The 10,023-nt window shown below is 60.5% G+C and overlaps 2 protein-coding genes across 3 annotated transcripts in view; one reads left to right on the top strand and one right to left on the bottom strand.

Annotated features, from left to right (window-relative positions):
- Positions 1 to 55: 55 nt before the first annotated feature.
- On the bottom strand, positions 56 to 8,287 carry HCN3 (hyperpolarization activated cyclic nucleotide gated potassium channel 3). The gene is made up of 8 exons (XM_015884642.2): positions 7,722 to 8,287; positions 6,376 to 6,805; positions 5,231 to 5,392; positions 4,716 to 4,934; positions 2,823 to 2,969; positions 1,927 to 2,167; positions 1,599 to 1,763; positions 56 to 1,243 (listed from the first exon to the last, which is right to left on the bottom strand). The coding sequence occupies exons 1-8, from the start codon at positions 8,108 to 8,110 to the stop codon at positions 123 to 125; spliced, it is 2,874 nt and encodes a 957-aa protein (XP_015740128.1). The 5' UTR covers positions 8,111 to 8,287; the 3' UTR covers positions 56 to 122.
- A 41-nt stretch (positions 8,288 to 8,328) lies between these two features.
- CLK2 (CDC like kinase 2) overlaps positions 8,329 to 10,023 on the top strand; it is a 13,300-nt gene continuing 11,605 nt past the window's right edge. For both annotated transcript variants that reach the window (XM_015884637.1, XM_015884636.2), the window contains exons 1-2: positions 8,329 to 8,513; positions 9,676 to 9,839. In XM_015884637.1, coding sequence (XP_015740123.1) covers positions 9,676 to 9,839 — 164 coding nt within the window. In that variant the 5' untranslated portion in view covers positions 8,329 to 8,513. The remainder of the gene's footprint in view (positions 8,514 to 9,675; positions 9,840 to 10,023) is intronic.

The raw sequence follows: 10,023 nt of genomic DNA, 5'->3' as shown, positions 1-10,023 counted from the left end.
CCCCCCCCATCCTCAGAGCCCCAAACCCACCGCTGCCCCTGAGCCCCCCCCCGCCCCGTTCACCTCGCCGCCCCCTCCGGGTCTCGGCCGGGCTCTCCGTTCCTACGGACGCAGCCGTGGGTTCACATGTTGGACGGCAGTTTGGGTTTCCCCGTTTCCACGTCGGGGCTGAAGGCCACGGAGCCCTTACGGGAAGGAGCCGCCACCGGGCGGGGAGCCGACACCGGGGACTGCGGGCTGGGAGCTGCGGGACGGTTCGGTTGGGTCGGGGGTCCCGAAGGCTGCGGGTGTGGGACCCCCGGAGCCGGTTTAGAGATGAGTCCGGAGACCGATGGGGAGGATCTACGGGCCAGGTTCCCCGCTGATTTCCTGCCCTGCTGCAAAGAGCCGCTGCCGTCCGCTTGTTGGGCCACTTTGTTGGGTAGGGAGGGTTGAGAAGCCGACAGGAGGCGGACGTCCTGCGTGAGCCGCCCCACGGGCAGCCCGTGGATGCTCCGGTGCTTCACCAACTGCTGAGGCTGCATCAGGAGCGAGATGTGGGAGCCGGTGGCTCTGGATAGACTGTAATGGAGAGTCCTCCCCACCGGCGGCTCCGAGCTGGGGGACGGGGCACCCGCCGCCTGTTGCAGCAGGGAGGTGGATACCGAAGCGCCACGGGACTTGGAGAGCTGGGGTTGGGGTCCCACCGCCGCTACCGGGGGCTGCTTGGTCGTTATCTCCCCCTTCTGCCCCACTCTTGGGGGACCCTGAGCCCCGAGGCTCGGCCGCTGGGCTCCGCTTTCCACGGGCACCTGGGACTGGAGCATGGGAGAAGACGGCGAAGCGGCGGCTGGGGTCTGCAGGTGGGATGGAGCCCCTGAGGGGGAGCTGACGGAGGAAGGACGGGAGCCCCCCAGGCTGGGCTGGGAGCGACGGACAGGTTTGGTCAGCAGGGCAGTATCGGGGGACAGGGGGCTGGAGATGGAGGAGGGGGGCAGGAAGATGTGAGCCTGCAGGCTGTGCTGGTGCGTCAGCGCGATGGCCACGTTGGTTGTGGCTGCCGCCGTCTGCAACGGAGCGTGAACCAAAGGCTCCCAAATCACCGGTTTTCCGCTCAATTCCCGGCCCAGCGTCATCTGCTGCAGCTCCTGGATGTTGTGGGCCACGTCCTGGTCGTGCTTCACGATCTGCTGGATCATCTCGGTGTTGATGGGCCCCGCGCTGTGCTCGGCGCGTTTGCGGAGCAGGATGGAGTTCTTCTTGCCTGGGTGAGAGGGGTCAGTGAGCACAGAGAGCTGCCAATGGAGGGGGTGGTAGAGGGGAGGGACTATGAGTCTTCAATGGGTTTAGGGGTCGAGGCTTTGGGGGGGTCCTGGCTTCAGCACGGAGGAGCAAAGCCCCGATCCCAAAGGGTCCCAGCTGCATTTTGGGGCTGTGGTCCCATTTGTCCTCAGCAGGGGGATGAGGACGGGCAGCGGGATGGTACCAACCAGCACAAACGTGAATGGGGAGGGCAGGAGAACCAGCCCGGCCCATCGGCACCGCCCAGATCCAACCCAACAGCAAAGCACATCCCTACGGTGGGCTCCAGCCCTGTGCCCCCCTCCTCATCTCCTCACCGATGCGATCAAGGCGGTCAATGGCCACGGTCTCGAAGGCTCTCCTCATCATGGGGTATTCCTCCAGCACCTCATTGAAGTTGTCCACTGAGAGGGAGTAGAGGCGGCAGTAGGTGTCCGCTCGCACGCTGGCCGTGCGCCGGCCACGAGTCAGCAGGCAGATCTCTGCATAGAGAGATGGGGGTTAATGGGGATGTGGGGCTCAGCACCGCCCCAGCAGCCCCCTCCTCACCCCCCTCTGTTCCCCATGCACTGCTCAGAGCAGGAGCAGCCCCATCCATGGGGTCCATAATACCTCCCCCTTCCCTCTGCCCCCACATCCCCTCACCCCCAAAGTAGGAGCCATCAGACAGCTTCATCTCCTTGTTGCCCTTGGTGAGGATGCTGACCACCCCGTGCTGGATGAAATACATCTTTTTGCCCACGGTGCCTTCGCGGATGATGAAATCCCCGGGTTGGAAGACCTCGAAACGTAGCTTGGTTAACATGGCGGTCACAAAGTTGGGGTCGGCGTTGGCAAATAGAGGCATGTTGGCCACCAGGTTGCGGCAGTTGAAGTTAATGATCTCCTGCAGGGTGAGGAGCAGCTCAGAAGGGGACACAGGTCAAGAGGGGACACAGCCCAGCCCAGCACCCCCCCATGGCTGACCCAGTACTGATAGCACAGCCCTCCATCCCTCCCTCCCCCATGGCCAACCCAGCATTGATAGCACAGCCCTCCATCCCTCCCACCCCCATGGCCGACCCAGTACTGATAGCACAGCCCTCCATCCCTCCATCTCCCATGGCCAACCCAGCATTGATAGCACAGCCCTCCATCCCTCCATCCCCCATGGCCAACCCAGCATTGATAGCACAGCCCTCCATCCTCAATCCAATGGCCGACCAGCCATTGATAGCACAGCCCTCCATCCTCTCATCCCCCATGGCCGACCCAGCATGATAGCACAGCCCTCCATCCCTCCATCCCCCATGGCCAACCCAACATTGATAGCACAGCCCTCATCCCTCCATCCCCCATGGCCGACCCAGTACTGATAGCACAGCCCTCCATCCCTCCATCCCCCATGGCCAACCCAGCATTGATGGCACAGCCTCATCCCTCCATCCCCATGGCCAACCCAGCATGTGATAGCACAGCCCTCCATCCTCCACCCCCATGGCCAACCCAGCATTGATGGCACAGCCCTCCCACCCTCCCTCCCCCCATTTCTGACCCCGCACCTCTTTGAGCGGCTCACTGAGCTCCCCCAGGATGCTTTCCTCATCAAACATCTTGCCCTGGTAGCGGTGCTCGTAGTAATCATGGATGCGCTGTCGCATGTCTGCAGGCAGCTTGTGGAAGGACATGTACTGCTCCACCTGCTTGTACTGCGGGGACAGCACGGAGACACGTTGGGATGTGATGGGATGAGGGTTGACTGATGGGGGTCAGGAGATGCCCACCCCAATGGACACCCCAGGGTCCACTCAGACCCCAGGATGGAGGCAGGATGGGAGACATACAACGCTGGGGTGAACTCAGCACCACCAATGGGTCAACCCAACTGAAATCAACCCAACCCAACTGGGATCACTCAAACCCAACTGATCAACTCAAACCCAACTGGGTCAACCAACTGGATCAAGCCCAATCACCTGGGTCTACCCACCCAACTGAGTCCAACCACCCAACTGGATCAACCAACCCAAACTGGATAACTCAACCCAACTGAGTCACCAACCCAACTTGGGTCAACCACAACCCAACTAGATCAACCCAACCCAACTTGGATTAGCCCCAACCCACTGGATTTAAATCAACCCAACTGAGTACAAACCCAACCCAACTAGATCAACCAAACCCAACTGGATCAACTCAACCCAAACTGCGTCAACCCAACCCAACTGGCAGTCAACCCAACCCAAACTGGATCAAAACCCAACCCAACTGCGTCAACCCAACCCACACTACATCAAACCCCAACCCAACTGGATTTAACCCACCAACTGCGGTCAACCCCAAACCCAACTGGATCAAACCCAACCCAACTGGATCAACTTTCAACCAACTGGATTAACCCAAACCCAACTGGACTTAACCCAACCCAACTGCGTCCACCCAACCCAACTCGGGATCACTCAAACCCAACTGGTATCAACCCAACCCAACTGAGTCAACGCAACCCAACTGGATTCAACCACCAAAACTGGAATCAGAACCAACCCAACACCACCAAACTGCGATCAACTCAACCCAACTGATCTCGATCAACCTCAAACCCACCCAACTGAGAGTACAACGCCCCAACTGGATTCAACCCAACCACTGGATCAACCAAACCCAAACTGGATTAACTCAACCCGAACTGAGTCAACCCAACCAAACTTGGTCAACCAACCCAAACGTAGATCAACCCAACCCAACTTGATCAACCAACCCAACTGGATCCATCCCAACCCAACTGGATCAAACCCAACCCAACTGAGTCAACACCAAACCAACTGGTAACCCGAACCCAAACTGGATCAACCCAACCAACTGGATCAACCAACCCAACTGGATTTAGCCCAACCACAATGGATTAAATCAACCCAAAGAGTCAACGCAACCCACTGGTCAACCCTACCAACTAATCACCAACCCAACTGAGATTAGCCCAACCCACTGCGACTTAAATCAACCCAACTGCGTTCAACCCAAACCAACTGATCAACCCACCCACTGAGATCAACTCAACCCAACTGAGTCAACCCAACCCAACTGGATCAACACAACCCAACTAGATCAACCCAACCCAACTGGATCAACCCAACCCAACTGAGTCAACCCAACCCAAGGGGATTAACCCAACCCAACTGCGTCAACCCAACCCAACTGGATTAACCCAACCCAACTGAGTCAACCCAACCCAACTGGATCAACCCAACCCAACTGGATCAACCCAACCCAACTGGATTAACTCAACCCAACTGAGTCAACCCAACCCAACTGGATCAACCCAACCCAACTGGAAGCCCATCCTACCACCAAGCGCACCCCAACCTGCACGATGGGGACTTGACCCCCACTGAGACAAAGCAAACCCCCCAGTGATGGGGGGCACAGCCCCACACCCCCCTCACCCCCCTGCTGACCTTCTCCTGGTACTGACGCCGGGAGGAGTCCAGAGACTGGATTAGGGCTGTGGCGTGGCCGATGAACATGGCATAGCAGGTGGCACCGACAATCATGCTCAGCATAGTGAGCCACACATCTGACATGCCCTCGGGCGCCTGCTGGCCGTAGCCAATGCACAGCATGTGGCTCATGGACTTGAAGAGGGCATGAGAGTATTGCTTCCCCCACGAGTCGTTCTGCAAGGAGAGGCAGCAGATGGAAGGAGCTGAGACCCCCCCAGCCCCCCAGTGCCCCTCCTCAGAGCCAGGACCCCCCAAGCACCCATGGCAACAAAATCCTATGATGCAACCAGGACCCAAGGGTGCAGCTCTGCACTTGGAAGGACTTTAGAACAGGATCTGGGGAGTTCTCAGACATGGAATTCCTTTGCTCCAACTCCAGCATCAGCCAAGGAATGGGAATGAAGGAATGGCCCCATTGCTGCCATGGGGGTCCGGGCAGCTCCAGCCCTTGGGATGCATTGGGGACTCACCACCATGTGGTTAATGGAAACCCAGCAATCCTCAGGGAAATCCTGCAGCATCGGCACCAGGAACTGCAGGCATCCATCCCAATGGCACAACAGCAGCATCATGCCAATGAGGTTGAAGATCCTCACCACGGCGCTGGCCAGGTCGTACGTCATATGGAAGATCTGGGGAAGGGGAAGGAGAGGTGATGCCTCCATCCCCCTCTATACCCCATAACCAGCCACAGCAGGACCCCAAAGAAGGGTCTGAGACCCCCCCACCCGGGTGGGTGGATGGGGGTTCCTAAGGAAGATCTATGGAAGATCTATGGAAGATCTGGCAGGGGAAGGAGAGGTGATGCCTCCATCCCCCTCTGCACCCCCAGGGACGTCCCCTAAGCCACACCAGGACCCTAAAGAAATGGGTCCGAGACCTCCCCTCTCCTCGGTGGTGTGGTTGGGATTGTTTAGGGTTCCGTATGGATAGATTGTTGTTTGGGATTTGAAGTCTGTGTTTTGTTGGAGGAGACGTGTGATGCCTGTTGCCATCCCCCTCTGCACCGCATAACCAGCCACAGCAGGACCCTATGAAGGGTCTGAGACCCGCCCCTGGGTGTGTGGAATGGGGGTTCCATTAAGGAAGATCTGGCGGAGGGACGAGACTGGTGATGCCTCCATCCCCCTCTATACCCCCATAACCAGCCACAGCAGGACCCTGATAGGAGGGTCTGAGGACCACCCCACCCAAGGTGGAGTGGAATGGGGGTTCCTATTGGAAGATTCTGGGAGGGGGAAGGAGAGGTGATGCCCCACCCCCTGCTACACCCCATAACCAGCCCACAGCAGGGACCCTATAGAAGGGTCTGAAGACCCCCACCACCCGGGTGGGTGGATGGGGGTTCCTATGGAAGATCTGGGGAGGGGGAAGGAGAGGTGATGCCTCCATCCCCCTCTGCACCCCATAACCAGCCACAGCAGGACCCTATAGAAGGGTCTGAGACCCCCCCACCCGGGTGGGTGGATGGGGGTTCCTATGGAAGATCTGGGGAGGGGGAAGGAGAGGTGATGCCTCCATCCCCCTCTACACCCCAGGGATCCCCTAAGCCACACCAGGACCCTAAAGAAGAGTCTGAGACCCCCCCCCTGGATGGGTGGATGGAGGTTCCCACCTCCTCCCATTGGTGGATATAGCGGATGAGACGTGAGAGCCGCAGCAGGCGCAGCAGGCTGAGGATCTTAGTGAAGCGGACGATGCGAAGAGCACGGGCTGTTTTATAGACATCAGAGTCCACCTGAGTCTCCAGATCGACGACGAGGAAGATGTAATCGACTGGGATGGAGGAGATAAAATCCACCACGAACCAACTCTTCAGGTACTTCATCTTGATGGTGCGGGGATCCAGGATGATCTCGGTGTTATCCTCCACCACGATGCCGGTTCTGAAGTTGAGGACGAGGTCGGCCAAGAAGAAAGTGTCCGAAACCACGTTGAAGACGATCCAGGGGGTAGTGTTTTCATCCTTGAAGAAGGTGATGCCCACGGGGATGATGATCAGGTTGCCCACCATCAGCAGCAGCATGATGAGGTCCCAGTAAAACCTGTGGGGGATCAAAGTTGGAGCCATAAAAATGAGAGCTCGGGGCTTAGAGGGGTTTAGATGGAGCCCGGCTGGTGGTGGTAGGAGGGCACGAGAGGTGGGGGGGGTAGAACAGGGACTCGAATTGGATGGGGGGGGGTCTGCAGAGACCCCGAGCAGCCTGAAGTCTGAGCCTGGATTGTGCCGATGTTCTATGGCTAAAAGGACCCCAAAGGGATGCCAGTGTTAAGGACTGTGGGGATCCCGCATCCTTTGCATTGGGGCGGGGACGGGGGGGGGAGGAGAAGTCGCAGCATCACGGGGATCCCTGCTGCCCCCCCCCCCCCCATTAAAGCCCCCCATTAAAGGGGCTGGGGGTCCCTTGGGGTCCATGGGTGGATCGCTGGGGGGGGGGGAAGAAATCGCATGTCCCCCCCCCGCCTCTGCCGGGAGCTCCTGACTCAGATTTCGGCTTAAGCTTCTTTAGGGCAGATCCCGTCCTTCGCCCGGTGTCATAACGGACACGGCTCGGTCCGCACGGCCCCGTTTCTCCCGGTAATGTGATCAACCGCGGTGTAATCCCGGCGGCCGCCCTCCGAGCTCCGGGTCACCTTCAGCTTTAGGGATCGTCAACTTTAGGGCCGTTAAATGGGGCCGGGAGGCCTCGCAGCCCATCCGTGCCGTTGGGAACCGGACCCCGGGCCTCTACAGGTGTCAGGGCACCGGACCGGGCCGGTAACATTGCCGGTACCGGTGTGGGGATGGGGTAGAGCGGATGGAGACCCGGCACTTGTTGCCCCGGTGAGGCGGAGCAACAGCACATTCAGCACCATGGACAGCGTTACCGCCTTCAGCACCATGGACAGCGGCGGCGGTAACGGGAACCGGGATCGGGACACGGCGGTACCGGGGGGGGGGGAACGGATCCCGGGTCCCACCTGAAGTCGCTGTACGGGTGGATGATCCACGAACCGGCCGATTTCACCCGTTGCCGTTCGATCTCCACGGCCTTCTGGCTGCCAAACATCCTCAAGGAGAATTTGTTGACCCCCGGCTGGAGCATGGCCCCGAACTGCCGTTGAACGAACGTGCCCGTTCCCGTTCCCGTTCCGGTTCCCGTTCCCGTTCCGGTTCCCGTTCCCGTTCCCGTTACGGTTCCGGTTCCCGTTCCTGCCGCCGTTTCTCCCTCCGCCACAATCTGCTCCACCGGAGAGGCCTCATCTTGAGCCCCTATTGCCGTCCCCGTTCCGCCTCGCCCCGCCGCCTCCCCATCCATCACCGCCGGCTTCTCCCGGTGCTCGGTACTCCGGCCCGGTACCGGGTCCATCCTTCCGCCGAGCTTCACGTTTCCTTCAAAGGTCCTTTCCCAGCCGCCCTGCTCGCCGTCACGTCGTACATGCCCGGTACCCGGTGGTTCGGTAACCGGCTGCGTTCTATCGCCGCGTCCTCGGTTCCGAACCGGCGGCGGGCGGGGCGGGGCCGTGGGCCGGGATGTGGGCGGGGCGTCGCGTACGTACGTACCCACGGCCCCGCCCACTGCGTGACGTCACGCGTACGTACGTACGTGCGTGCGTGCGTGCGGCCTGCTAGGACCCGGATCGACGGGCGGCGGCGGCGGCGGCGAACGGCGGAGCTTGAAGAGCCGGAACGGGGCCCGGGATCCCCGGGAACCCACGGCCGCCATCACGGACTTCCTGTGGGACAAGCGGACCGGGCTGGCTGCGAGGACGGTGAGGATCGGGGCGGGGTTGGGCGGCGGGGATCACGGGCCGGGCTGGGCCGCGGTTCCGTTTAGGCCGCGGGACCGAGGTAGGCCGCGGGGCAGAGCGGCGGTTCCGGCCCGGTTCGGTCTCGGTTCGGTTCGGTCCAGGCCCAGGCCCGGTTCAGTCCGGCTCCGGTTCTGTCCCGGTTTGGTCCCGGTTCGGTCTCGGTCCCGGTTCCGGCCCGGTTTGGTCCCGGTTCGGTTCGGTCTCGGTCCCGGTTCGGTCCCGGTTCGGTCCGGTCCAGCCTTCGCTTCATGGCCCAGTCCCACTCCATGACACTTCGAGACCGCGTCCGGTGCTGGGCCCCACCCGACGGCTCCACGCTGCCGTCCCCAAACCGGTTCCGGAGGTTCGGAACGGCCCCGGTGACGGTTCGGACGGTCTTTAATTAAGGCCTATGAACTCAAGGACGCTCCGGTGACCGGACGGCGACGGGCTCCGATCGTCGGGAAGGGATAAAAACGCGTTGGGAACGTCGGAACCGGGGGAGGGGGGGGGGGCTGCCCCTATGGGGCTCCGCGTATAGGGCTGCCCCTATGGGGCTCCGCGTATAGGGCTGCCCCTATGGGGCTCCGCGTATAGGGCTGCCCCTATGGGGCTCCGTGTATGGGCTGCCCTGTAGGGCTCCGTGTATGGGCTGCCCTATGGGGCCATGTATGGGCTGCTCTGTAGGGCTCCGTGTATGGGCTGCCCTATGGGCTGTGCAATGCAGGGCTGCCCTATGGGGCAGTGTATAGGCTGCCTTATGGGCTTTGTAAGGCTGCCCTATGGGGCCGTGTATAGGGCTGCCCTATGGGCTGTGCAGTGCTGCCCTATGGGCTGAGCTATGTAAGGCTTCATGAACATCTCTATGCACCCAACGGGTGTTTGTGCCCCTCGGATCCCATAGGGATCTTTGTTCTTGTAGGGAGGGGAGCCGCTGGTTGTGGGGCAGGGAAGCAGAGCTGTTTAACTGTAATAACTGAGTCCATGTATAAGAGATGCAGAGGGAAACACAAAGCAGTGGGCGCTCACAGCATCTCACATATGAAGCTATGGGGTGTCCTGGCTGTTTGAGCCCTCCCAGCTCTTTGCTCTGCCTCTCTCCCCCTCACCCAGCCCTGATCCTAAGGCTGTTTTCTCTCTGCAGATGCCTCACTCCAGAAGGTTCCGCTCGTCGGAGCGCAGCAGCCGGGGCAGCTTCCATGAACGTTACAGGAGCCGCAAACACAAGAGGCGGCGGTCGAGGTCCAGCAGCAGCGAAAGGGACCGAAGGCACCGCAGGGAGGGCAGCTACCACGTCCGATCCAGGAGGTGGGTGGTTATAGGGGCGGCCGCGCAGGGATGGGACCTGTGGGGTGATATAGGAACACATAGGGCACCATAAGGACCTGTGGGGTGATATAGGAACCCATAGGGCACCATAAGGACCTGTGGGGAGCCATAAGGATCTATGGGGTGCCATAGGAACCCATAGGGCACTATAAGGACCTGTGGG

The sequence above is a fragment of the Coturnix japonica genome, chromosome 25 (assembly GCF_001577835.2).
Source record: "Coturnix japonica isolate 7356 chromosome 25, Coturnix japonica 2.1, whole genome shotgun sequence".
In the NCBI taxonomy this organism is placed as follows: Eukaryota; Metazoa; Chordata; class Aves; order Galliformes; family Phasianidae; genus Coturnix; species Coturnix japonica.
This window is presented reverse-complemented; position numbering and strand designations above follow the sequence as displayed.

What these genes read in the sequence shown, in the direction of transcription:
- HCN3 (XM_015884642.2), bottom strand. Translation starts at nt 8,110, where the DNA reads ATGGACCCGGTACCGGGCCGGAGTACCGAGCACCGGGAGAAGCCGGCG. An exon ending in ATATCCACCAATGGGAGGAG is followed by an intron (nt 5,393 to 6,375) that starts GTGGGAACCTCC and finishes CCCCTTCCCCAG; the next exon opens with ATCTTCCATATGACGTACGA. An exon ending in TTTCCATTAACCACATGGTG is followed by an intron (nt 4,935 to 5,230) that starts GTGAGTCCCCAA and finishes CTCTCCTTGCAG; the next exon opens with AACGACTCGTGGGGGAAGCA.